We start from the raw sequence: 27993 nt of genomic DNA on the forward strand, positions 1-27993 counted from the left end.
CCTTTGTCTGGGCCATCCTTTGGAAACTCAGGGAAACATTCCTTTTCTAAAACCTGCTGACTCCTGTTGCTCTGAATCTATGGCCCAAGCTCACAGGTAGACACAGAAGCCTTGGCCTAGCTTCCTGACCTGAGCTGTAGACCCTGGATTTGTGGGAACCCCCACCCCACTTTGTCACCCTATTGAAAGTCTGGCCTTGGCGTATAAAGGGCTTCCTTGGGAGCTGGACAGGCATTTAGAGGAGGAAGTGGGGTGGGGGTCCCAGCAGTTTTCAAGGTCAAGGCCACACAGGTAGTCCTTAGCACTTGCTGAACTAGAACCCAAACTATGGGAAGTGGAAGTGGGACAGCAAAGTGAGAACACAGAATGAGAAGCAGAATCCTACACTGTCCTGAGAAGGAACCATGAAGAATCCTGACTTATTGGGAAGCCTATGGTGGGGAGAAAGACTTGCTGAGAGGGGGTATAGAGAATTGCCTTTGGTTGCAGAGTATAGGATGGCTAGGATGGGGAGGGGGTATTTCCAGCTCATCTTTTGGGATTTTCTGCCACCTTGGACAGAACCATTAGTCTTGTGTGATTTGGGTCTTGTGGGACTGGGTGACCTGCCACATTTTTATATGTGCCTACCCAGCTCACCCAAATTCACCCTACTTCCAAGGCCAAGAGACCAGGCCTCCTTCCTAGGATCTATGCGGCAGTCTTCTGTGGCCTCCTTGGCAGCTGAACCCTTAGCCCTCATCAGGTGGAGAAGTTCTGGAAGTAGAAAGAAGGTGGTTCAGGCAGTCATGGATGGGAGGGGCTGGCCCAACCCTGTCTGAGGCCTGCTGCCAGCTTGTGCCTGCCCAGGGGCAGAGAACCAGCCTCTGCCAGAACCAGGAGTCTGGGCTGGCAGGGGCCTCCAAGGAAGAGAAAGGAAGGGAGGCAGAGGGCAGTAGCCCCAACTGATAAGGCAGGGCCTGACAGGGTCAATGGAATGAAGAGCAACCAGAAGGATCAGAGCCCCCTAGTCACCCCACCCCTAAGCCCTCAGCCCATTGTCTCCCTGAGTCCTCAGTCTGACATCCCCCTCACTGCCCACCACCACCCATGATCTCTCCTCCCCCTTGGTCAGAAACCTGGTGAGGCAAACCCTTAGCTTACCCCAGGCTCTAGAGGGTCACTGGTTGGTGGGGGGCTGGCAGGCTGGCTCCAGTCTGCTCCAGGTGAGTCTCGCAGCTCACTGGCACCATCTGCTGGCCTCGCTGGAAGGGCGCGGCTCTGAGGGGATAGAGTGAAGCTGAAGGCAGGATTTGAGGATGGGGGAACAGAAACACGCGTGGGGTGCCGTCACAGTCTCCAAGAGTTCACCCTCTGTTCCCTGGCCACACTGGGGCTCCTGGAGCCAAGACTCCTTCATCATGTCTTCCTCCCTTGGTGGTGCAGCTCAGGGGCAGCAAAGTCCCAAGGAGGCCCTGCCTTGCTCTCTGGTCCCTCCCAGCACCCCACCACCCCTCCCTCCAGCACATGGCAGAGCGGCCCATCTTTCTGGCAATGGCCAGTACCCCCACTGAGGTTCCAGACCCCATCGCCCCTATCCTCAGAGATAGCAAACTTTTGTTCAGTTTCTACTGGATGCCACCCCCTGTGGTGGGTGTCCTGGGTTCATAACAAGAACCGGCCTCTTCCACTGGTGGCCGCAACAGAGAAAGTCTTTCACCTCAATCCCATACAACTCCCCTCCAGCACTGTTCTTGCTGCTCCCCTCTCCTCAGCCACATTTCTTTAAATTTACTACTCTCTCCCCACCCCCACTCTAGCTCTGCATGGCTCCCCCTCCTGACCTCATCAAAGGCCACCAGAGGACTACATCCCATTTCCCAAATACCACAGACACATCTCTGCTCAGGTGTACGTGAGCTCTCGCTTCAGTCTCAGGGGTACTTGAGCCCAAAGTCTGGGATCTTGAGAACTGTGTTAATGCGGGACCACGTTTGCCACACGCGGCCTCATAAAATTTCATTCTGTGGGTCAAAGGAGAGCTGGGAATGGTCTTGAGCAAATGAGATACCTGTCCCAATTGCCAGGAAATGGATTTAGGGATGAGGGGAGAGTGGAGGCTGGGAGTCTTGTTGTGGCATCCAGACAAGGGACAGAAGCAGAGGTCTGCTTTGGGCTAAGCGAGTCCAGGATGCTCGTGGATATGCAAGAGCTGAGCCCAGAGGCACCTGGATGCCAGCCGTCTCCGACACATAACACGGCTCCGTGGCACAGGAACCCAGGAGATCACCGACCCACCTTCATGTGCCCTAGGCACGAAGTGAAATCCCTGTTTTCAGAGGTACGCTGTCTAGGCTGTGCATCTGGAAATCCGGCCCTTTGTTTAGTGGGGAAGGGTGAGGCAGGGGAAGCCTGGGATATCACTTGCATTTTCAAACCGTCTTGCACCCTCCTCAGAACTTTTCTTTTGCCTCCAGGATTGAAGGCAGATATTTGGGGATTAGGGCCCTCGAGTTTGGGAAACACTAAGAGAATGTGCTCAGAAGCGTTTTCTAGACCAGCCCTGGGGTGGGGGGAGGCAAGCCCAATTGAGAACACCTGCCAGGAGTGCTTGGCTGACTCCAGGTGAAAGCGGCTATCTCGGATCCCACAGTGCGGTTTTTGAGTCATTTGTAACCCTCTGCCACATTTCCTGTGTGTTTGTCATATACCAGTCCTGTGTGTGGTTTCCTTGTCCCTTATTTTATTTACTATGCTCATATAGTCCCTGTGAAGCAGGTACTATACATGAGAAAACAAACCCAGGGGCACCTGGTGGCTAAGTAGGTTAATCAGCCGACTCCTGGTTTCTGCTGGGGTCATGATCCCAGGGTCCTGGGATCCAGCCCCAGGGTGGGTGTCTCCGAGCAGAGACTACTTGTCCCTCTCCCTCTGCTCCCCCCTCCCATCCTGCTCTCTCTCTCAAATAATAAATAAATAAAACCTTTTAAAAAAAAGAAAGAAAGGAAACCCAGAGAGGTTATGAGGTGCCGTAGGTCACACAGCTATCCAGAGGCTAGGCTCCCAACCATCTGGTCACACTGCCTCCTGGCCTTCAGCCTAGGGGGCTGGCAATACCTGGGTGAAAGACTACCAACCTTTTTTTAAAATTTGCTTCTAGGGGCGCCTGGGTGGTTCAGAGGGTTAAAGCCTCTGCCTTCGGCTCAGGTCATGATCCCAGGGTCCTGGGATCGAGCCCCGCATCGGGCTCTCTCCTTGGTGGGGAGCCTGTTTCCTCCTCTCTCTCTGCCTGCCTCTCTGCCTACTTGTGATCTCTGTCGAATAAATAAATAAAATCTTTAAAAAAATAAAAATAAAAAAAAATAAAATTTGCTTCTAGACTAGAAACATGTCACCCAATGGTAGAATTAAGGCAAGTTGTTAAAACAAATTCCAAGACTTGCTTCTTTATAATTCCATCATGGCTGATTTAGGCCTTTTTTTTTTTTTTTTTTTTGGCAGAACAACTGCAAAAGATACAAAAATTAGTTGCTGTTGGCTAGCTGATTTACTTTATCTGCATATATAAAATTCACCCCACCCTTGGTGGCTAATACCCCCCTGGGGAAGCTGTGGCTGTTTTCTGATTGCTGGTGGGGAGGCCTGTGTGCGTTGTTTTTTTAAATAAACTGAAACCAGATGGAGGGGGGTTTTGTTCACAGCCTTGCCTACAATTTTCTCCAGCAAATTCCTTGAAAAGCCAACCACCTATGAGTGGTGCCTGTTCTCCTAGGAGGTCTCTCACCGCTGGTATGCAAATGGTGAGCAGGATGGGGATTTCTGAAAGTGAAACAAAATCAGGGGCAAAGGAAGCTTCTTGGGTCAGGGGCTTTCTGGAATGCGGGGTCATCTCCTCATGGAGCCCCGATTTTAGGTCTGCACTTAGAGTTTGTGTCCTCATTCCCCCCTTCTCCCTGGAGTTGGGGGTTGGCCTGGGGAGATGGAGTCTTGGGCTGGGCTTGAGTCAGAATCACCTGGACCCATCACCTGGTGAAAATAAGAATTCCAGACTCCCCGTATATATCCCATTTGTACTGCTAACTGCTGGTGTGAGACGCCACCTCTTCAAATGGGTTGATTTTTGAGTTGGTGGGGGGGGGTATATTCCCCAAAAGGGGCCCAAGCCATTCTGGCTTCCATCCTGGGAAGACCACTTGCTCATGGTGGTTATCGAAATATTTTTAATCACCGGCCAGGTCTAGGGCTTTTGTAATGTCCCTCGAGCACCTCGTTAAGTGATTCCTTGCTTGGAGAGATGAAGCAAAGCCTCCCCCTGGTCACAGTGTCAGAGGGTTAGCATTTTTCTTTGGAATGTGAATTGGGTATTGTCGCAGTGAAGTATGACCCAGTCCCCGGGCAGGGGGAGGACACGTCTTTCCCAGCTCCAACCTTCATTCCTAGCTCAGAACACTGTTCTTTTGGATTCCGAGCCTTTTCAGATAATTGTGTCAGGTTACATAAGGTTTCGAGATATGAGCACTCAAAGGAAATTCCGCTGGGAACAGGCCTGAGAGGTTCCGGGCGCATAATTTGCTTTCAAGTATTCCAGGAAAAATTCAGGTGTTTCAGGCCTGCACATTTCTGAAATCAAGTAACCACAGTCAGCAGCTTTGCAAGCATGTACCATGGCCCATAGAAGTGAGCAAGCAAAGAGAGCAATTTCATGCAGGATGAAAATACCCCTCCCTGGGGAGCATGTGCAGGCCCCAGGGAGAGGAGGTCATTTACAAAGAGGACTGCTTTGACCAGGTGGCCATAGATATTTTCACCAGCACAAAACACCCTTTACCACCCCCCACCCTCCCCTGCGTCTTAGGTAACACATGTGGTAGACACAAGCCTTCAGTTTTCCAAGAAACATAAAATAAAAACTGAATCACTGGCAGAGAAGCTTTAAAATCTTTAGTTCCTCGGACTCTGTGGGCACATTTTTCACACATCATGATTTTTATTACATTTGCCTCCAAGGGACTGCCCTGCAAGCAGCTCTGTTGCATAAGGCGCTGATTCCAAACACCTTGTCCCCAACGAGACACACAGAATAAGTTTTATCTAGGTCTGAGAGAGTTCTGGAGGGGTGACATCGTGTTCCAAGCTGCACTGGTTATAGTCAACAGTGGGAAGGCTTCCAGAATCTTCTCACCAAGGAAGCTGAGAGAATATTCTGAATACCTAGCAGTATTTCTTCCTTAAAGCACAAAGTGGTCATAAAAACCATTTAACACGGAAAAACTAATGGGAGGAAAATGTCCTTAATGTAGCAAATTAAAAAAATCTTTACAAGGCATAGAGAAAAAAAATAGATGTACTACATTGAAGGGATAATATAGGAAAGACAATTTTTGCACCAAAAATAATTCAACAAGTATCATTTACTTTATAAAAGGCTTCACAAAAGAACTCCTATAAGAAGAACTATCTTTTCATTTATTCCATCTTCCTGCCCTCCCTTCCTTTCTTCAGCAAACATTTATTGAGCACTTGCTGTGTTCCAAGCTCTGTACTAAGGAGTTAGATAAGCATCATTCCTCCCCTTGGGGTCTCTCTGGCTGTCTGGAGGGACAGCCCCTAATCAGATCAGTACATAATCAGGAGCCACTGAGAATGGAAACCAGAGTCCCATGGTGCTATGGGAGTAACAGTGTCTTCTGAGGGTCAGGGAAAGCTAGCCTAGAGGAAGTGATGCTCCAGGTAGCAAACAGCATCAGTGCAAAAGGTCTCAGTATGACTGCGAGCCTGGTCCTTTGAGGGAAAGGAGGCCCATGAGGCTGTAGGAATTACCCGGAGCCAGGGGGCACCGGAGGTCTTGGAGGCCACTGTGAGGAGAAGGGTTTGATTCTAATTTCATGGTATATTGAACTATTGCTCCCTGGGGAGCAGGGAGGGTCATGATGGTTGTAAGTAGGAAGTAAAATAATCAGTTTGGCTTAAAAAAAAAAACCTTTTTTTGACAGCCACAAGTTGTGAGGAGAATGGACTGAGGGGGATGGGAGCCCACAATGGAAGCACTAAGACCAGTCTGGAGGCTACTGAGCTTGCCCGGGCAAGAAATTCTGGTGGCCATGGGCACAAGCCAAGTGGAGGGGCCGGTTCATCCAGGGTTCATTGGAAAGGGTACTGTGACCCAGACAAAGTGGACCCAGAGAATGAGAGCTATGGCTGGCCACATCCCACCCGGGCTAATTTGACAATTAAAATTTAATTTTACTAGTTGATGAAATGGATAGCATCATCTTCCTGATGGAAAGACAAGCAAGGTCTAGATGATACGTATGGATGTCTACTACCAGCTGAACACTCCATGTGCTTTAGTAGTACAAGCACAATTTCAGTCCTCATCACACTTGTGTTATAGCTAGTTACCTTCGTTTCACCAAAGGAGCAAATTGAGACTCACAGAGGTGAACGAGTTTGCCCAGCTGGCGATGGCAGAGCTGGGATTGAAACTGGTAAACTATGGACCTGCCCTGGGATGAGTGACAGGTCTTGGGGGGGCCCAGGTGCACAATGGCTCTAAGGAAGGATGGGCTGGTTTGGCACAGGGCATGGGGATTTTTTAATCTTCAAGGGTGTGCAAGCCCTTAAAACCACAATTAGGCCTTTTCTCCCTGTAGCCTGGGCTCTTCCACCCTGGGCGGACAGACCTTGTGGGGAAGCCATTGCAGACAGGAACAAGTTCTGCCCCAGGGGCTGACTTCTGTTCCAGAAAAGTGGGCCTCACATTTTCATTGAAATTGGCCAAAGGGGCAGGAGGAGCTAAGACAACACTCCAAGTAAAGGGAACCCTGTGGGGAAAGGCCTGGGGGTGGCAGCAAGTGCTATAGGTTCCAGGAGCTGCGTAATCCTCAGAGAGGACAGGGTTGGGGAGGTGGACAGGAACTTGTTCTTCAAGTCCTTGGTAGCCATGCTGTGGTCTTTTAATTCATCCTAAATGCAAAAGGGACCCCTGGAAGTATCTTACACAGAAGACCTATCAGATGTTATTTTCATATTGAGAAGGTTTCTCTGCTACGGGAGCGGGCAATGTGTTGCTTTCTTTAGTAGGTGATGCCCTGGGTGGTGTCAGGTTCTGGACTGGGGACCTCACTATGTTGACAGACTCTGGAAGAATATGATCAAACTGCCTGTGCTTTTAAAGAGCAAGTTTGACCAAGGGTACATGACTGGTTCAGTTGGTAGACATGGACACTTGATCTTGAGGTCATGAGTTTGAGCCCCATATTGGGTGTAGAGCTTAATAAAATTAAATAAATAAATAAAATGAAAAGCAATTTGGCCAGAGGGAGTCCTTTTCTCAGAGAGACTGGCTTGGAATCACGCAGACAGGCATGGAGGGAATCTGAGCTGCCCCTTGGACTTTTGTTTCAAATGAGACCTGTTTTAATTCATTGTATGTGTATTTAACCCTATTTGAAACCCACTGTATTAATTTCCTATTGCTACAATAAGCTGTTGCCACAACACATATTTAAAACTAATACACATTTTTTACCTTACAGTTCTGGACGTCAGAAGTTTGAAGTGGGTCTTACTGGGCTAAAGTCAAGGTGTCAGCAGGCTTGTTCCTTCTGGAGGCTCTCGGGAACAATCTGTTTCCTTGCCCTTTCCAGCTTCGAGGCCGTCTGCATTCCTCAGGTCCTGGCTTCTTCCTCCACCTTCAAAGCCAGTAGCACAGTGTTGTCATATCTCTTTGACCTTTGCTTTCATTATCACATCACCTTTTCCCATTCTGACCCTTGGGCCTCCCTCTCATAAGGGCCCTATGACCAACAGTGAGCTGACCTGGAAAATCCTGGATAATCTCCTCCATTTCAATCTCCTTAATTTAATCAAAGTCCTTTTTGCCTTGTAAAGTGACATATTCATAGCTTTCAGAGATTAGGATGTGGACATCTTTGGGAGGCCATTATTCAGACTACAACCCACTTTAACAAATAAAGAGAAAGGGGGAACCTGGCTGGCTCAGTCAATAGAGCATGTGACTCTTGATCTTGGGGTTGTAAGTTAGAGCCCCATGTTGGGTGTAGAGATTACTTAAAAATAAATTTTTTTTATAAGATTTTATTTATTTGACAGAGAGAGACAGCGAGAGAGGGAATACAAGCAGGGGAAGTGGGAGAAGGAGAAGCAGGCTTCCTATCAAGCAGGGAGCCTGACGCGGAGCTCCATCCCAGGACCCTTGGATCATTACCTGAGCCAAAGGCAGACGCTTAACAACTGAGCCACCCAGGCACCCCCAAAATAAAATCTTTAAAAAAATATGGAGAGAATGATAAGCCCAGCAGCTGGGAGAAGAATGGTCTGGATGTAGGCAGGGAGTTGTTAGGAAGCTAGGGCAGTAAAATGCTGGTGGTCTGGACTGGAGTGGAGTGGGAGGAATGGACACTGGACATGCTGCCTAGTCTTGGGAACTATCTGGTTTAGATGGGCAAGGACCAGGAGGAGACTGGGTAGTTAGTGGTGCCCTTTGGAGGGCGTGAGCGAAGGAACAACTTTGTGGCAAAGACAGAAAGGGTATATAGGGATATGTTGCATTTAGATGCCCATGGGACATCCAGGAGACATGCCTGGGAGGCAGGTGGACCCAGGGCCTAGATGGCTGTGACTCTCAGATTCCCTCCCTTCTCTGTGGGCATAAATGGGCTCATCCTCTACATTGATTTCTGGGTCACCATCTCTGTTGGACCCTAAAGTCCTTCAATTCCAGGTAAGAGTCATCTTGATTGACATCTTAACAAGAGAAATTATCTTGTATTTCTGAGGCCAGAGTAGCAGTGATATTTATTCCACACCGAGTTTGAGTTTATCAGGCCTGGAAACAAGAATTTATATAGTAGAGAGATTAAATCACTTGCACAATGACTCACAACTGACTTTTGACAAAGCAGGAGTTGTTATGTTGCTTTTACTGTACACATGTGGCTCATACATTTTAGGCATAGGGATGCTTTCTGTCCAACCTGTTATGAGCAGGTAGCCAGCTAGCTGCTCACCATTTTAGGGCCTTGGAGATATGCATAGGACTGCTGGCAGAAGACAAAGTTTCTTCATTGTTTTTTGAGGGGTGGGGGAAAGCCTGAGCTCATGGGAGAGTCCATTTCCAGTGCTCCCTGGCTTTCGGGGAAGTCAGGTCCAGGAAAGAGAGTCTTCAGGCCCTGGGACCCAGGAAGCAGGCACCTGTCCCTGGCAATCTTTTTTTTTTTTTTTTTAAGATTTATTAATTTTTTTTTTTTTTAAGAGAGTGAGAGGAGAGGCGGAGAGAATCTCCAGGAGAATTCCTGCTGAGTGCAGAGCCCAATGTGGGCCTTGATTCTAAGACCCTGAGATCATGACCTGAGCTCAAATCCAGAGACAGAGGCTTACCTGACTGAGCCACTCAGGTGCCCCTGTCAATCTTGGGGCAGCAGGCATGGCCCCTCAGAGCCCGACCCTGGAAGTCCTGTGATTGGGACAATGGCCTCAGCATCAGAGAGAGCTCGTGACTTCTCAGACTGCTGCTGCAGGAGATCCTGAGTCCTTGGAATAACCTGGCTAAGAAGAGCCCAGTGGAGACCAAGACTGCATTTCCTACCAGCCTGGAGGAGGGGGGCTTTCAGTAGGATATATACTTGATTAAAAGAAATACAAAAAGGAGATATTTTGTGCTATATATTTTGCTCTTACACTTCACACTTTATATTATGGGGAAACCTGCATATTGGCTGTACCTGTCTTTCCCTTACCCAATAATCTCCCTGAAGGGCAGGGATCTCATGAGTGTTCCCCATGGAATGTCCAGTGCTCAGCACATGCTCATAAAGTGTGCAGGCTGACTGGGGGGGAGGGGGGAGTTCTCCCTGAGAGTGGTGGTCTAACTGAAGGGTGTCGTTTTGGGGACAAGTTAGGATTTCGAGAAGACATCTGTGGAACGGGGTGGGGTGGGGGCGGGGATGGGTTTTTGAGGAGAAAAGTTGAAAGGGAATGGGGAAAGGGGTCAGCTGGGGTTCTGGGGGTCCCTGATGGGCCCCTCCTCAGGCTCGATGCCCGTGCGAAGCAACGCAGCGCGGTTTGGCCGCTGTGGGGCGCCGTAGCCTGCGCGGTTGCCAGGGGAACGGGCCCAGCGCCTGAAGAGTTCCAGCCCGCCGCGGCCTGGCCCGGCCGCACCACCAGCCCGCTCCTGCAGGATCCCGGGGACTTGCTGGCCCAGGCACCGTTGCGCGGCCCAGGATGGGGCTCTGCTCCGGGCTGCGCCGCCGTCTGGTCCCGGGGATCATATCCGCTGCGAGGGTGTGAAGTGCTGCCGCCCTGGAGGGTGGACGTCCAGGCGCGGGGGCTGAACCACTGGGTGACCTTGGCAGGGCCAATCTGGCTCGGTCTCCGAGACGCGCAGGTGAGGAGCCCCCATCGCCGCCCTCACCTGGAGGTCTGGCCTGAGCCACAGGGTTATGGCTGCCCCCCGCCCCTCCGTGCTCTGCGCTCACCTCGGCCTGGAGCCGGTGGCTTGGACTCCAGGGACCGGGCAGAGCGCGGGGCTTCCTTCCAGCATTCATCAGGTTCACGTAACTGAGTTGAGCGCCTACTGTGTGCCAGACGCCGGGCCACGGAGGACTCCAAGAAACGGCTATCTCCAGAACCCACAGAGTATTTGGGGGGGGGGGGGTGCTGGCGCCAGATAGAAGACAAAAGTGATTTTAGGTCGAGATAAGTGCTCTGGTGATGTAATGGAGGGGGCGGGGGTGGTGGTCAGGCAGGGTCTGCTGTAAAACGTGACTTTGAAGCAAAGACCTGAAGGTTGAAAAGAAACCAGCATTGTAAGTAGGGTAAGGGTGTTTGTGGAAGAGGGAAAAGCAAATGCGAAGGTCCAGGGACAGCAAAGTACCATTAAGGAATAGAAAGGGGGAGGGGAGCATTGCAGGGTGTAATGGGGGTTTCAATTTTATCCCAGCAGCAGGAGGAAACCATTGAAAAGTTTGGAGGAGTCTGAAATTTTGAAAAGCTCACCTTCCTCTGGCTGCTGTAGGCAGCGCCTTATGACCACACACTAAGTCAGTTGAGGGCCATCCTAATTCTGCCAGGCTAGCTGTGTCTCCTAGAAGTTAGTCCCTCTGAGACCCAGTGTCTTCATCTGTGAAAGGGAGATGTTGTTCTGCATGTTGTTTATGAGAGACAAAGTGATGGATCAGCCCATGGAGACCAGTGATGGAGGAGGTCTCTGAGATCTCTGAGTTGTGAGGGTTTACAAGTGAATTCTGTCAAAGCAGTTAAAGCAGTGCCCCCACACTGAAAAAGTACCCTCTAAATGCTAGTATTATCACTGAAACGATAGGGGAGTAATGATGGAGGCTTGGATTAGGTTGATGGCTGCACAGATCGTAAGAAATGCTGTAATTTTTCTTATTGAAGGTGAGTTGGATTTAGAGATAGGTGAAGGGTGGTCTCTGCTTTTGTGGAACTGGTGGTTCGCTGTGGGAGATGGGTTTGTAAACAGATAATCGCATGAGCTGCAGTAAAGGCAACATTGGTGCTTAATTAGCCAGGTTTGTTTGTTTTTTTCCTTCTGTTTTTCTTACTTTGTTTTGACACAACTTTGTTCTTAACGACTGTTTCTTGGTGGGTGTTCCTTAGGGCTTGCTCCTACAATCATGTGAGTTGATTTCCTGGTTAAAATCAACAACCCTTGGCTCCTCAGTGGCCTTGTTTTCACTCCATGTTACTCCACCCTTCTTGTCCCCTTTCCCTGGCTGCACTTGAACCCCAAACAGTTTGCAGTGGTTGCTTCAGGAGGAGAACGGTACAGACAATGTTTTTGGACCATGTCAATTCAGGAGTGATTGAGGTTTCAGGCTTTTCTTGCTCTAGCATCAAACTTCTGCATGTTGTTTCTGTGAGGAGCCCAGCTAGATCTAAGATCAGTGATCGGCGAGGACTATGAGAACAGCTTGAAGTTCCAGTTTATTTTCTGGGCCTTGTTATGATGTGCATCTTTTAGTCAAACTGGTGCCACTTCCCAGAATTTTAAGGCAGGAGACTTATCTGGCACCTGTGAGGAATTTTTGTAAACAAAGTATTTGCCTCAAAACTTCTTTTATAAATGACTTTTCACATCGTAAAACAGTGTGCACCATGCCACATTTTTCTCCAGCTCCTGTTTGGGTTGAAATTGGGCATCTGTTAAATCTTAGTGAAAATTATTTTAAAGGCAGATCCAGGGGGAAAAAAGATGAAAATATGGTAAGAAGTATCCATGGAAAATCATTCCGGTGGCAACCATAAATCCTCTAGCTTTTCTTAGCAAAAAGCAAAGATGGCTGTGAGCAAAACTATCCCGTGGTGTGTACCTTCCCTTTGGGTTCTGGAGTCATGGGAAGCTAAGCTGGCCTTTGGCTGAGGACTGGACCAAGGTCCTGCCCAGCAGCTCCTCTGTTGTGCTGCCTGGTGATCCGGTTCCAGCTTTGACAAGACCCTTCCTCACAGCTTTGCAGATGAACCATTCGGAATTGCTTTGGAGAGTGAGAAAGCATTGAACTAAAACCGGGCACTCTTTTTGCATGGTCGTTAGGTGGGATTTCCTTGCTTGTCAGGCGTGGTACAGGGCTCTGGAGCCCACATTTGGTTCGCATGGCAGCACAATGGGGCCTGGAGGGTAAGAGGTGACACTCTTCAATTATTTGACATAATTTTTTTTTTCAAAAGCATTAAATGCACGTGCTAGAAAAAAATTTCAAATGGTGCACAAAGCCAATCTCTCTCACCCCAGCCACTAACTCTTCTGCCCAGAGGCTGGCTGCCCCTGTGTCTGTCTTCTTGCATTTCTTTCCAGAGAGAATCTGTGCAAGCGGAAACTTAAACATCTCTCTATCCTGTTTTGTTTTTACTCACTTGGTAGCACACTCTACAACTAGCTGTCCCACATCTTGCTTTTCCCCTTCACTGTGTATCGAAGGTCATTTCATTCTTCCCTGTTCTGATGTTGTACAGCATTTCACTGTGTGGATGTCCCACAGTCAGTTTACATTGTTTTTTGTCCTTTATTATTACAAACAAGACTGCAGTGACTCTTTGTGTACTTTGTGACCATATGTATAAGATAAATATCTAGAAATGGAATGACTGGGCCCAAGGGTATGTGTTCTTAAGTTTGGTAGACATTGCCAAATTGCCTTCCAGCTAATTTTTTTTTCTTTGTGAGCCCAACACGGGGCTTGAATTCACAAACCTGAGATCAAGAGTTGCATGCTCTATTGAAGCCAGGTGCCTTCCCTCCAACCCAAGCTAGCTTTTTTTAAAAGCTGAGTAAAGGAGACACCCAAAGAGGTGTGTCTGAAATTTGCCTCCGGGTTGCCCGATCTGAGAGAGGTAGGGCAGGAACCAGAACCTGGCTCTGTCTGCAGGCCTAGTCCTCTTGCCTAGCTCCAACCTGACTTTCTCTGTTGGTGGCTCAGGCTCCCAGGCCCTCAGTACCCCCCAACAGCCCAGTTTCTTCTCCTCTGACCCCATCACTCTACCCTCCCAGTTCAGTGGCCTCCTCCTACAGATCCTCTTTAGTAATTAAGTTGATTCTTTTCTGAAATTCTAAGGCATCTTGCAGGAATGCAGGGTTGCCCACTACCTCTCCAGGGCTGGGACTTTTCACCGCAGTCTGGTTGTTTTGAGGGTGCCATTCATGAATCTCAGAACAGCATTTCCAAAAAAAAAATTTTTTTGGGGGGGGGGGAGGTGAGAGCAGAGGTGGGCAAGAGGGAGGTGGATCAATCACATAACTCTTCTTCAGTTCATAGTGAGGACTTGAAATGTTAAGAGTTCCCTTATTTATTTATTTATTTATTTATTTATTTATTTATTTTTAAGAGTTCCCTCATTTAAATCAGGCATATAAATTAAGGTCACCTAACTTTCTTTTGAAAATGCTATTTTAGGGGCGCCTGGGTGGCTCAGTGGGTTAAGCCGCTGCCTTCGGCTCAGGTCATGATCCCAGGTCCTGGGTTCGAGCCCCGCATCTGGCTTTCTGCTCAGCAGGGAGCCTGCTTCCTCCTCTCTCTCTGCCTGCCTCTCTGCCTACTTGTGATTTCTCTCTGTCAAATAAATAAATAAAATCTTTAAAAAAAAAAAAAAAAAGAAAATGCTATTTTAGGGTTTTAGCAAGTGAGTGTTAACAGGAAGAGACTGTTGTCATCCGGACAATGACCTTCACCTTACTGGGAGAACTGGGAGGGGCCTGTACAGCCCCCTCCAAGTCACCTAAGAAGCCAGGTGGGTTCTTGGCTTATCCAGGTGGTGGGGACTTTTGCCCATAACACTCCATGGGGCCTCTTCGCTCTTGTCGTTCCTCCATCTCCACCAGTTTAACTTCTGTGACTGCAGAAGGTACATGAAAAATCTTTTACTAAGGCCCATATATACCTCTCAGCCCACCAGAGATGCAGCTGGGGGCATTGGGTAGTCGAAGGGACCTTGTGGCTTGACTTCCATCTCCTGACCAATTCCTCCCAAAGCATAAGCCTGCTGCCTTCCCTGGCCCACCCTATTGTGGTGTCACCTTTCCCCTCTTGCTCATGCCCTCTTCCCCACTAGGACTAGACATTTTGTAAAACACCCACCACCTTTATGTGATTCCCCTGCTTTAAAGTTCCTTTGACTCCTGGTGGCTCTTTAGTAGTACCCAAGCTTCCTTGCCTGGCCTCCTAGGCCCCATGGAATCTGACCCTGCAGCTTCTCAGGACTCAACTCTCTCTCTGGCTCCATCCCCTGCACACCCCCCGCCCTTCCCCCATCCACCCTGTATTCTGTTACACTGAATGGCTGGCCCTTGCAGGACCCGTTCACCCACTGCCCTGTCTGGGCCCCCAGAAAGCAGGAGCCTGGTCTCATCTGTGTTTACATCTTTAGCGCACTCAGGGGGCTGGGCCCCCAAAGTGCTGACTGGGCCAGTGTGTGAGTGCAGAGGCTGGCCAAGTTGTCCGGGAGCAGAGCCATGCATCGTCAGTCTGGTCTCCTAGAGAAGTGCCGAGAGGGAAGGGACAGAGAAGTTCCTGGGTCTGGTGACAGTACTCGGTTCCATCCCTGCTTGAGGCCCCATCTTGGATTCTCTCCTGCCTCTCAGCCCTTTTAACCAAAGTCCTTCGGGCCCAAAGAATTTCCCCACAAGGTACCAGGTTTTTGGGGCAGGTGGTGTGCCAGCTTGGGTGTCTGCTCTGGAGTGCTGCCACTAGAGCAAGGGCTTTAGGCCCAGTAGCAGCATCCCCGTGCCCACAGTCTCATATGAGCAGCACCCTCCCTGGGCCAAGGGTCCCTTGGTTTGGAGTCAGAGCCACCCTCAAGGCCTCAGATGGTGACTCCTCCCACTTCAGGTAATCAGGGAGGCAGCAGCACTGGGGGATGCCTATGGCCACTGCCTGCCCACTCTGGGCAGTGGGGACATGTCAGCCATGTGTCTCTGCTTTTTTCTTTAGAAACTTCCTTAAGGAGTAGGGCTGCAGAGATTTGAAGTAGTTCTCTTTGTAGTAGTTACCCTGGTGATGATGTCACTGGAGAACTGAGGTGCAAGCCCTTTGAGGACATCGAAAATGAAGTGGTGCCAGTTTTTTTTTTTTTTTTAATTATCTTTGTCCCTTTGATCAAAGGTGAGATAGTTAGAATGACCATGCAGGGGCCTAGAACTCATGGTAACATGTTCCTTAGGACCACTGGTTTAAGAAAGCAGCTTCAACCAACACCATCACTTTGAAAATTAACCTCACAGAGTATCAGATGCAGCTGCTTCCCTTTGGAGAAATGGGGACAAGCCAGAGGGCTATTTTAAGGGTAATTACAATATCTGTCATTTAGGGAGCATTTATGTGTTAGGGCTTTTCTTACAGGGTCACTGATCTACACACAGTCCTGGGTAGCCATCCCTACCCTCCCCCCGTTTTCCAGATGAAGAAACTCAAGCCACTCAGCCAGGACTTGAACCTAAATCTGTTTCCTCCAAAGCTGGGGCTCTTTATTCACCATTTTTTTCACTGTTTCTTATTGAAGACAAAGCAGATGACCCAGGGATTCCACTTGAGTCCCTGAGAGAAAACTAAGGCCACTCCATTTAGCTCAGAGATGAACAGGCCAGACTTGACTTGCAGGAGGCTCTAAGCCTCAGGCGCGATGAAGGGCAGTGGCTAAGTGCGAATGTCCACCATTCAGGGTAAGAGCCAGTGGTGGGGGCGCTGGGGCAGGAGGGGTGTCTGTATGGTGGCTGTGCAGACTGAGGGCAGAGTGAGCCGTGGTCTCGTGTGGGCTAGGATTCCACATCATTTTCTGCACCCACATCTCCCTTTATTTCAGATGTTTTCAAGTCAGCAAACATTTACTGAGCACCTACTATGTACAAGGTATGTTGTAGATGCTTGCGGGAAGGCGTGTGGGGAATAGGGGTGAATGAATCACAGTATTGTTGCTACCCTTAGGAGAAACTGGCAGAACAGGGGGATGACTCAGTGTTCCGAGTGGCGGAGTGACTTGCCCAATAAAGACTAAGCATGAGAGCCCCATGACTCTGCTTGGAGCATCAGGTAAAGCTTCCTGGATGCTTAGGCTGGGCTCTGAGGGTCAAGTCACATTTTGTTGGGCTGAGAAATGAGGAAGATGTTCTTGGCAGATGTGCTGAGGGGTTTGCTGTACTTTCTGCATAGTCAGACTTCCTGACCCACGGGCATGGCCTTCTAAAAGTAGAGTCCAGCCACCTGGGTTTTGTCCCCTGCTCCTGGCCTTCCCACCACGAGTTCTCCCAGTTGTGGCACTGCTTGCCCAGGCTCAGTCCCGCTTCAGTCCCAGAAGATAGTGGGGGTGGGACTCTTCCTTTTGGAATGACTGCACACCCTGCCTGCCTTGCTTGTAATTTTGGCCACGAGGCCACCTCTTAGATGGAAGGATGGTGACTTGGAGGCTGGGGGAGTGCTGCCACCTGGTGGTCGGCCTCTGAAGGAGGCTCTGCCTTCCGTGAGATCTCAAGTGAGTCAAAGAGCGTTAGCTCACCTTCCTTTTCCCAGTGCACCAGGCCCCAATTTACCTGGAGAAACATGGTCATCTGCTGGGAGTGAAGCAAGGAGGGATCCTCCCTTCTCGGTTGCATGCTGGCTCCTCTCCAGCTAAGAAGTCTCAGGCAGCCCTTCTGAGGCATAGGAGAGATCGTTTAGGGTCTCCCACTGGCCCCTAAAGGGAGTATGTCCTGGCCCCGGGACAGAGGCCAGACCCCCTTCTGAGCAACCCTACTCCCTGTTTGCCCTTGCAAAGAGTAAGGGGGCCCTCTCTGACACTTGCATTTGGGCCTCAGGACGGAGATGACTAACAGAATCAGCATGTGTTCTCACAGCTCTGGCCTCAGCCTGATACTGTTAACAGATGACAACATGTCTTACTGGGTTTAACTTTGATGACTGTGGAGACGGAGCGCTTCGAGTAATAGGCGGCCCACTGTGTCCTGAATAAACCCTGGACCCTCCTACCTTGTCTTGTTGGGGGCCAGGGCCAGAGCTTGCTCTGGGGCTTTGAGAAGAGTGCTACACTACCACCCTCCCCCACCAACTGTTGTCCTCATCCTAGGGCGCTAGTTCCCCCCCGGCTGGGAGATGGCTTCACGTCCCAGCCTGCTCTCCCCTGCTGAAACCTGGCTGTAGGCATGGGGTTCTGGGCTCCATCCCGGGCCTCAGGTTAATGCTCTCTCTACTTTTTTTTCCTCTGGAGATGAACATCTGCAACAAGCCCTCCAACAAGACAGCTCCTGAGAAGAGTGTGTGGACGGCGCCCGCACAGGCCAGCAGACCCTCGCCGGAGCTGCAGGGCCAGCGGTCCCGTCGGAATGGGTGGAGCTGGCCCCCTCACCCGCTCCAGATTGTGGCTTGGCTGCTCTACCTCTTCTTCGCTGTCATTGGCTTTGGGGTCCTTGTTCCCCTCTTGCCTCACCACTGGGTGCCCGCTGGCTATGCTGTATCCTTGGGAAAATGTAGTATCTGGAAGTACTGGGGCAGCGGACAGGGCATGGCAGGGGCCAGAGGCTGTGCTCTGGAGCCTCCGAGAGTGTAGGCAGGCCCCTTCACTGCCCGGGAGGACCAGCTGCCTGCCAGCCTGGCTTCCAACCCCTATTTGACCTCTCGGCCTGATGGGGTGAGCACATGGACCTAATGTGCCTTGGAGCATTTAAAGCCCACACAGCTGGGAACCTCATCAACTGAGGTACCACAAGAGTGATCACAGAAGAAAGCCTTAAAGCTAATTATATCCAGAGCTTGACAGAGGATAAATTAGGGAGTAATTATTACATTTACAAAAGACTTTTTGACTTTTCAAAAAGAGTCATGGTAGAATTCTTTTACATACTAAGTTTCCTGGTATATTTAAAATGTGGTTTTATATAGGGTCAAATAATTTTGCTGTACCCGGGGGGCTGTTTAGGAGCTCCTTGGTTCTGTAAATCGTACTCTTAGGGTGAGGTTGAATTGACAAGAGGAGGGATAAAGATGCCCTGGAGGCTCCTGGGAACAGTAACAAACACAAACTTGCCTGAGCCTGCTGGTATGACAGCCCCAGTTGTGGCCACAACTCACAACTGGGAGCAGGGGACATGGCTACAAGGCTGGGAGATCGGGGTGGCCATGTGCCCCTCATCGTCCTCATCCTAGGGTGCTAGTTCCCCCCAGCTGGGAGATGGCCCCTGAAGGCCCCAGAAGGCCCTTTTCAAGTTCATCCCTGTGAACCTCAAAACTTCGAGCATAGAGTCAGCAGCTCCTTTCTCGGCTGTACCAGGCTGAGCAGCTTCTGCCAGCTCACCGGTTCTCGGCCTCGTCCTCTGTCTGACAGGAAGAGTCCTGCCAGCGTCCCAGAGGACAAGGAACGTGCAGGAGTGTGCGTGTGAGCACTGGAATGTGTGAGCTAGAAGTGTAAGTGTGCTTTGTTAGGAAACTGCAGAGCCGTCGGCTGATGAGTGACAAGGACAGGTGTATGGAGAAGGACTCTAGAGAAGGTTGTCCTCAGACACCAGCAATGTCACCGGGGGGCTTCCTGGTTCACTAGGGCCCAGGGCCATCAGCTCTGTGAAAACTGGCCTTTCCCTGAGGTGACTAATAGGCTTTAGTCAGTGCTCTTAAGTAGAATGCTTCATGAAACATTCCTCCCATGATCTGCAATGGGCACACCCAGCACCCAGGATTACCTGGGTTTTGGCCACCAGGGTACCTGGGAAGCCAGGATAATAACCACATGGTGGGAGTAAGTACAGTTGCTCCCAGTACCCAGCCAAGCCCCGCCTTTCCTTTCGTTACCTACCAGGTGCCTGCCTCTTGTCTGTTCCTCTCGAGGTCTCAGCTGAGGTGATATGTCCTCAGGGCAGCCTTCTGGATCCCACCAGACTAAATGAGGCCACAGTTACTTATTCCTATGAACTTCCTTTGTTGTAATCAACCTATTATGTGATTAACATATTATGTCCCACCTGACTTTAGGCTCCTTTGGGTGAGGGACTAAGTCTGTCTTGCTCTTCCTATTGCCCTTAGGGCTGGGTGTAGAGAAAGACCTCAGTGAAGAGTTGAATGAATGAACCAAGGGGTGGGGAGGGGAAAGAGTGTTGGAGCAGGCAGGAAGCTAAATGTTTGCTAAATATTCCGTGTGTGTGAAGAGAGGCTGGAATGGTGAGGAGTAGAGGTTGGTGATATGAATAGTAAACTTTAGCTTGAGAGCCATTGAGAGCCACTGTAGAAATTGAAGCAGGCAAGGTTTTAGGTTTAAGCTATTCAAAGCTCACTTCTGGACCAAGTGAAGGGCCGGCTCAAGGGCACACAGACAGGAGGAACAGTCAAGAAACTATGGAATAACCCAGGGAAGGGGTGAAGGCCTGACCTACAGCAAGGGCCATAGGGACAGAGAGGTTGTGATAGTCTGTGGGACTCGAATTCAGTTGTGGTACAGCACCTTAGGGCAGAGCCTTGCTCATGCAGACATGTAGGGAAGTTTAGCCACTGGGAGGAGGAGGAAGAAAGAAAAAGGAGGTTGGGCTGCGGATGGATGGAGGATAAATGGTGGAAGGAAGGTGTCTGCCTGGTTAGCAAGAGAATGGATGGATGGATGGATAGATGGATGGATAACTGGATGTATGATAGATGGTGAATGGGTGCCTGGGTAAAGTCTCTTGGCGAATTTTTACTAATTTAGACTTTGAAGCAAGTTGTCAGCATACTTGTCCCCAGAATTTGGTCTAGTCATTGAGCAGATAGGTCCTAGAAGATCTGTGTTTTAGCTCCAGAATTAGCCATGCTGCCCCTGGTCAGGCCCTGAATATGTCAGGTCACCTTAGCACCCTCAGCCCTAGTCTCCAAGTAGCTGGTCTCCAGTAGGGGAGGTGCTGGGTATATGGGACACTGTTTACAAGTGATTCTCCATCTGGCCCAGTTGCTGAGAAAGGATGGCTGCTTCCCTCTCAGAGTTGACTTCCTATGAAAGCAAGAGCAACAAAATTAGAATTTATATTTTGGGTCCCTCGGCCTTAGAGGATAATTTCCTTCAGTCTCACTTCATCATTTAGAATCTGAAACTAGATCATTTGGATTTTGAGATCAGATCAGCCAGCCCCTGTGCCTGTCCTGGAGGAGTGAGGCCAGAGCCCTGTGGTTGGGCCCCTCAGCAGCAGTAGGCAGTGGCTTGTGAGCTTTGATACCAGATGGCTCCTCTCTTCCATCTAGGGCATGGGTATGCTGAAGAGGTCTGACAAGAAAGCTCTTGTGGGGCTGGAGGTAGGAGGTGGCACAGGCAGAGAGAGTCACATGAGCCAGCTGTTGTCTAGCTCCAGAAAGTTGGGGAGGGGCCTTCCAGCCAGCAGAGTGCGGAGTTGAGTCTTTAACCTGCTGGGCCAGTGCATGGGCGCCATCTTTGCCGGCCACCTCGTGGTTCACCTGACTGCTGTCTCCATCGATCCAGCAGATGCCAATGTGCGGGACAAGAGCTATGCAGGGCCACTGCCCGTCTTCAACCGCAGCCAACACGCACATGTCATTGAAGATCTGCACTGCAACTTGTGCGACGTAGATGTGTGAGTGAGTGTGGGCTGAGGGTGTGTGGGTGGTGAGTGTGCCCCGGGAAACTGCCAGTGGGCACTCAATGCAGAGAGGGGCAGGCCCAAGGCTTTAGAGTTATCCTGATGCCTCAGAACCCTTGTGTTTTACCTAGTCAAGAATCTTGATAAAGTGACAGAGAACTGGGTGGAGAAAGAGATTGGAAACAGAAGATGAGGAATGGCATTTCCAACAGTTAAAACAGGAAACATTTGGCACTGCCACAGACTTTCCTAATGACTAACTCTGCCAGCAACCCCAAACCTCACCCCCCAATTCTCACAAGCATTTTCAGAGAGGGGCAGGAGGGGAATTAATGCTTGAGTACTTACCATGTGCTAAGTGCTTCTGAACAACCCTGCAGGGTGGGCAGCGTCTTCATCAGCTCACAGAAGAGGAAGAGCCCAATGCTGCAAAAGGCTGAGAGGCCTGCCTGAGGTCATATTGCTGTTGGATAGCAGAATCAGATTCACAACCCAGCCTGCTTGGCCCCCAAGCCTGTACTGTTATCCTCAGTTACGCATGAGGAATCTGAGACCCAGAGATGCCAAGTAACTTCTTCCAGATCACACTGCTAGTGGGAAGGGCAGTCAGAACGTGCAGAGCCCATACCCCCTTGGCTGTCCTGGACTGCCTCCCCAGGCCCCTCCCTAGCTGGAAGCTGGAGCTTCCAGCCTCAGGCAGGGGTTTGGGGATGGGGGTATGGTCCAAGGCTAGCTCCACAGTTCTAATCTTGAGATCTAGCAGCCTGTTGAAGGGGGTGTGTCCACAGGACAGAGTAAGAGCTGATGGCATTAAGACACCGGAGAGTTTGGTGTTCAATCGTCCTTTCCTTCACTAGGCACCAGTCAGTGCATTGTTCTTTAGTGGATGCTATGGCAGTGGCCACCCACTCCATTTTGTTCTGAGGGAAAGGGTTGCAGCTCACTCCTTCACACCCCTTTGGGCTTGCATCCCCTGCGGTGAAATGCTCACCTAGATGTCAGCTTGCTCCTCTTCTTTTGGCTCTCTTTGGGTAGCCCAGACAGACTGAGGTTTTCTGGAAGAATGCCAGTAAAATTCCTATAGACTGGCAGGGAAACAGGGACTCAAAAAATGGAGAATTCAGAAAAACCAGTGCACGCCCTGGACCTAGCAGCGTTGCCTGGTCCCAGACCTGCACCGTCTCCTGGCAGGGCTCATGGGTCCTTGCTTGGAAAGGAACCCCCATTTCCATTTCATACCACCGTCATGCGGGTATGCAGTCCCAGAGTGGGAAAGTGTAGCCTCTCAACCACTCCTTCCTGCCTTGGAGTCCCCAGGCCTTTCAGAAGCGAGGCTTCCTGTGGGTGCTCTGCTTCGCAGTGCCGCCAGAGGGCGTGCACGCTACCTGTCGCCACGCTCCGTGGTGGAGCGGAGGGCCGGGTGGATAACCTGCTCCAGATCTGGTGTCTGGGTCCCTGGTCCCTCTGCCGCCCGCTCCGCTGCCCAGCGGTCTGCGGGAAAGTGCGGAAAAAGCTAGCCAACTGCGTTGTGCCCCTTCCACCCCTTCCCGCAGGAGCGCTCGCTCCAAGCACTGCAGCGCCTGCAACAAGTGTGTATGCGGTTTTGACCACCACTGCAAGTGGCTCAACAACTGCGTGGGTGAGAGGAACTACCGGTGAGAGCGAGACGCAGGCCGCACCTTTGCCTGGGGATGCATGGGTCTGAGTGTGAGCCAGGGACCCTGAGTCTGCATATGCAGCGGGGCAGGGGTGGTGTGCATTAGCGTGGGCTGGTCTGAGGGTGATGCTCCTGATGGTTGCCTCCTGGGACTGCTGAGGGTGGGTTTGGGGTCTTCTTCCTGCTGGGGCAGCCGCCCAAATTAATCTTTGCCCTAAGCCTTTGACTGCATGAGGAGTTGGGGCTGTGGGGTTATAGGCCTGGGTCCCCCTCCCATCCATGGGCCCTTCTGAGTTCTGGGCCCTTACCCAGCTGGAGCACCTGGGTGCTGACAGCTGCCCACGGCTGGGCCCAGGCTCTTTCTACACAGTGTGGCATCTGCCTTACTGGGTGTCCTGCTCCTCGTGCTGGTGGCCACTTACGTCTTTGTGGAGTTCTTTGTCAACCCCATGCAGCTGCGCACCAATCACCACTTTGAAGGTCAGTTCCAGCTCCTGGCCCACTCTCACCCTCCAACCCTGGGTCTGTTCCGGTCACTGGTCATAGCCCCAGATGAGCAGTCTGCCTGTGCCTTGCAGTCCTGAAGAATCACACAGATGTATGGTTTGTGTTCCTGCCCGCTGCCCCTGTGGAGACGCAGGCTCCTGCCATCCTGGCCCTGGCGGCCCTACTCATCCTTCTGGGCCTGCTTTCCACAGCCCTGCTGGGCCACCTGTTCTGCTTCCACATTTATCTCAGTAAGTTACCCCCTCCCCTGCCCTCACACACACACACACACACACACCCCTAAACCTACACCTGCCTTACAGGGGATAGGGGTCCCTAGGCCACAAGGAGGTACCAGCTGTGCTGTAGAACCCTGAAGCCTTCTCAGTACTGCCTTTCTGTGGTGCCTTGGTCTCACTTCATGGGTTAGTGTATTTGGGGACAGTGGTTTTAGGCTGGGGCTGGGTACCCTCCCTTACCTTCTGAACTCTAGGATCCCCTTTCCACTGCATTGAGCCCTCTCCTCACCCCCTCAGTGTGGCACAAGCTCACCACCTATGAGTACATCGTGCAGCATCGCCTGCCACAGGAGGCAAAGGGGGCCCACAGGGAGCTCGAGTCATGTCCCCCCAAGATGCGGCCCATTCAGGTATAGAAGTGGCTCAGAGGGCTAAGGGGGTGGGTGTTGGGGCCTGGGTGTGGGAGGGGTTGTGGGCTGTGTAGCAAGCAGCAGGGATGAGACAGGGCAAAGGGAAGTAGCTGGAACCGCAGCTGGATTAGGGGATGCTGGAGGCAATAGGAGCGAGGCCAAGCCTATACTAAGCATGTGTCTGCTTGCTCAAGAGTGGACACAGCCAGAGGGAGCTCTGTGTTTCCCTGACCCCATGTACACTCCTGCGCAGGCTCCAAGCATGTATTGGAGGTAATGGAATGTGGGAGCCTGAAAGTGAGCATCTTGGGGTTGAGGAAAGGAGAGGGATGGACTAGCAAATAGGTAACTAGGATGGAGCCATCAGTTCTCTATACCCTCCCACCCCCATGCCCCTGAGCCCTTGTACCCACTACCCTATTTAATATTTAAAAGAGCCCATGAGGCAGGTAATGTAACTGTACCCATGTTGCAGATGAATCTGTTGAGGCCAAGAAGGGTTAAACAAGATGGGTTTGGGCAGAGTTAAGGTCTTTGCACTCTGAAGCAGGAACCCTCCAGCCTAGCTCCTGACCAGTCTATCCCCATTCCCACGCCCCATGGCTTCCTGAGGTTAGTAGCTGGGGGAGAGGGTGGTCCAGTTCTTGGAGCCCCCAGGGACTGGGAAGGCAGGGGGCCCAGGCAGGCCTTGCTGGGAAGGCTGAACTCTGGATCCCAAGTCCTCATGGCAACTAGACACAAACACAGGCTGGTGGGCGGGTTGGGAGAAGGCTTGGGACCCCGCCTCTCCTGTTGTCATTGCCAACAGGGGTGGGCCAGGCTCCCAGGCGTAGGAGGCCTGGGGGAGTGCTGACTTTTGGTGGCAGCCCCCCTGCCACACCACCGTGTACATAAATTGGTGCCTGGCACTGAACCCATCTAAGTGCAGTGGCAGCCATCCTGGGAGTGGGCATCTTCTCCATACCCACTTCACAGAGGAGACAGGCTCAGAAACATAGGCCAGGGACTTTCTCAAGCTTCATAATCAGTACCCTTGAGGCAGGACTTGCCCTAGGATGCTTAGACTGGAGGGCTCTAGACCCCTGCCCTGTAGTCACTGCCTGCCTAGGCTTGGAGTCAGGTGTGGCAGCAAAAGCAACAAGGGCGTTTAATATCCTCTGCACGTGACCTGAGAGAGGCCTCCCCAGGGGGAGGAGGGATATGCTTGTCCCATTGCAGAGAGGACAGTGCCGAGGTAAGAGGTACCATTCTGAATGCGCACATTTTGAAGGGCTCTGTGAGAGGATCCTAGGAACAGCTGTGATGAGGGGAAGGGGGTTTGAGTGGGCACACCCTGGTATACCCTCAAACTTCCCCAGCTGGCTAGGGCCTGCCTCTTGTCTCATCCTGGCCCCTCAGGTTTCTGGGACCATCCAGAAACTGCTTCTCCCACCCTTCCTGCCCCACCCACTTCTGGAGCCCAGGGGCACTAGGGTAGGCTTTACCCCTTTCTGCCGGGCCCTGGAGGGGTGCTGAGTCCACACTGGGGAAGAGGAAAGATGTGACTTGAGTATTACCTGAAGGTCCTAGTCATTGCCTTGAGGCCCCAGTCTCACAGCTGGCCTCTGACCCCTTTTCTAGTGTCCTCTGATGAGGCTGTCACCCCCCTACCCCCCGCCCACACACACACTACTTTTCAAAGGGCTAGCCTGGACATTGATTGGGGATGAGGCTTACCCTGGGCCTCAATCTCTGTATCTGTGCAGCCGGCATGGGACCAGCTGGGCTCTGTCCCCCAGATCTGCCAGGGCCCTGAAGGCAGCCTCCCCACCCCCACCCTGAGCAGGAATGAGGGAGGGGCCCTACTCTGGAGCCGTTGCCCCCAAACATAGGCTTGTTTTAGAGACAGTGTTGCTGTTACAGTGTCATCTCTGCATTAGTCAGGACGCCTGGGTCTCCATGGAAACGACTTCAGAGCAGGCGACAGCTGTCCCGTTGCCCTCCCCCACCCGGTGGGGGTGGGGCATCATTGTCCTGGCTCTGCCCTACACCCTCCATACCCAGGTTGGCTTTTTCCTAGCTTTCAGTCTCCTCATCTGCATCCTCGTGGGCGTCCTGTGTGCTGGATGGTAGCCCAGCCCATTTCTGTAACCTCCTGGCCCCAGGTCCCTGTACTTTCAGGGGTTGGGTCTGCCACTCCCAGTGTGGCTGTGAGGATCAGTGATTAAAGTAGACACAGAACTTGCCTATAAGCCTGATCCCAGATGGGGCTGTGGTGCTGTTTTTTCTCCACATCTTAATGCCTCCTCTTTTGAGGTGGGGGAGACCTCCCATTGTCCCACCAGTCCCATCACTGCCCCCCTTGCACCCCCTCCCACCCTCCCAGGTAGCCAGGATTGTGGCTGGTACCTTGAGGACTTAGCTCCAGTCCACCATGCACACAGCCTTGGGTCCACACTCTGGCATATGAACGGCTAGCCAGTCTCCCAGCCAGGGAAAAAATCAGTTCAGAGACTGGAGCCCTGGGAGGAGAGAGGAACAGGAGAGGGTTACTCTGAGAGCCTCTTCCCCACCACCCACTTTGGCCAGAGCAGACTGGGTGCATTGAACCTATGAGGCTGGGGGCTTCCTGGAGGAGGAGTTTGACTAGATGAAGTAAAGAAGATGGTAGGGAGGGGTAAGGTCCAGAAATGGGTGTTTTAAGCCTTGGCCTACAAGAGGGATTTGCCCAGTATAGCTGGAAAGCTTGGAGGATTGTCATAGATCTCTGCATGCAGATTTGCCAGAGAGACCAGTGAGAAGGGGGTGTTCTGTATAGGATGGGGTATTGTATACAGGATGGGATGGGCTCAGGACCCAGAAGGCCTTGGATCCACACCTGGCCCCCCAGCCTCCCTGACCCACACCTTCCCCAGGAGATGGAGTTCTACATGAGGACCTTCAGCCATGTGCGCCCAGAACCCCCTGGCCAGGCCAGGCCTGCCACAGTGAATGCCAAGTGAGTGCGACCTGGGCATGTGCCACCTGGACATCTCTCATTGGCATGGCAGGGACATCTGAGGTGGGGGAAAGGGGATAGACCAAGGCCAAAGTATAGGTCTGGGTCCAGACTGGCATGCCCTTAGACAAATCAGTGCCCCTGTGTGCTAGGAAGAGCAGCTTATTTGAGGACCTCCTGTGGGGCGGGATTTGAGGGAACAGTGGCCATCCAGCGATCATCCTTCCTCTTCCCCCTCAGTCTTTCCCAGTTCTTTGCCACCCAAGGCCAAGTGGAAGCCCTGCCACCCTCTTCCCCAGAGACTCGGGCTCTGTCCCCCCGGATCCGACCCCAGGTAAGGGGGACTGTGCTGGCCTCCTTACCCAGGAGGAAGGGGATGGAAAAGAACCCTCTAATTTGCCCCACTCCTCTGCTTCTTTGGGGGATGTGCAAGTCTAGGGAAGGGGGACTCAAGTTCTCCCCTCTCTCTGCAGAAAAAGAGGAAGCGGCGAGTGTATAAGGTGCCAACCTCTGGGACCTTGGACCCTGAATCGCAGCTGCCTAGGCTGCCAGGTGAGTGTCTCTTCCTGAGCTCTGAGGGAAGGAAAGGTAGGGTCCCGAGAGTGTCACAGTCCCCAGTTTCACATTTTCCTCCATCCCTGCAGGGCCCCGGGCCCCAGGCCACAGCTCCAGCTCCTTGTCGGATTCCGCCGGCGCCAGCCCAGTGCACGCTGCTGGGTCTGCAGGCGTCTACCACTCGGCATCAGCCGAGTCCATGGACGAGATTCCAGTGGCACAGACCCGCCTGGGCAGCGCCGCTCTGGCCGCCCCAGGGGGCAGGGACCGAGAGCCTGGGCTGGCGCTGCAGGTGCGTGCGCCCGCGGTTTTCGTGAGCCCGAGCAGCGGCAAGCCCGGGGCTCGGGGCAGCCCGGAGGCCGGCCTGGATTAGTCGGAGGAGAGGCAGGAGGGCCGAGAGAATCCCGGCTGGCCGCTACTCTATGCAAACACCCCCACCCTCGCCGCACCGAGTGCACTTTAGGAGCCCCTGCTGTCGGCCGGATGGGACCCCTTCCCCCACGACTCAGCAATACCCGCCCCACCGGCCATCATGCTCCAATAAAATTTTTTTTTTAATGCTTTTGTGGACTTACTGCATACTTTCTTAATGGCAAGGTCCACAGGCCATCCTGGAG

The 27993-nt window shown here is 51.8% G+C and overlaps 1 protein-coding gene and 1 long non-coding RNA gene across 9 annotated transcripts; one reads left to right on the plus strand and one right to left on the minus strand.

Moving 5' to 3' along the window:
* Positions 1-217: 217 nt before the first annotated feature.
* On the minus strand, positions 218-12635 carry LOC125089631 (uncharacterized). Its single transcript, XR_007124001.1, has 7 exons — positions 10999-12635; positions 10479-10782; positions 9382-9625; positions 8674-8830; positions 7511-7673; positions 1144-1260; positions 218-756 (listed from the first exon to the last, which is right to left on the minus strand). It is a non-coding gene; the product is annotated as an uncharacterized LOC125089631 (long non-coding RNA).
* ZDHHC1 (zinc finger DHHC-type containing 1) lies at positions 10102-27938 on the plus strand. 8 transcript variants are annotated; one of them, XM_047711959.1, is made up of 13 exons: positions 10104-10387; positions 14129-14247; positions 16315-16361; positions 17713-17955; positions 20871-21046; positions 22606-22707; positions 23065-23189; positions 23288-23446; positions 23732-23844; positions 26739-26821; positions 27062-27155; positions 27295-27373; positions 27466-27938. In XM_047711959.1, the coding sequence occupies exons 3-13, from the start codon at positions 16353-16355 to the stop codon at positions 27747-27749; spliced, it is 1467 nt and encodes a 488-aa protein (XP_047567915.1). In that variant the 5' UTR covers positions 10104-10387; positions 14129-14247; positions 16315-16352; the 3' UTR covers positions 27750-27938. The 8 variants fall into 8 exon arrangements, with proteins under 8 accessions (XP_047567921.1, XP_047567920.1, XP_047567915.1 ...); XM_047711960.1 differs by lacking the exon at positions 14129-14247 and adding an exon at positions 16437-16541; XM_047711958.1 differs by lacking the exon at positions 14129-14247.
* The last annotated feature ends 55 nt before the right edge of the window (positions 27939-27993 follow it).

The sequence above is a fragment of the Lutra lutra genome, chromosome 17 (genome assembly GCF_902655055.1).
Source record: "Lutra lutra chromosome 17, mLutLut1.2, whole genome shotgun sequence".
Taxonomy (NCBI): domain Eukaryota; kingdom Metazoa; phylum Chordata; class Mammalia; order Carnivora; family Mustelidae; genus Lutra; species Lutra lutra.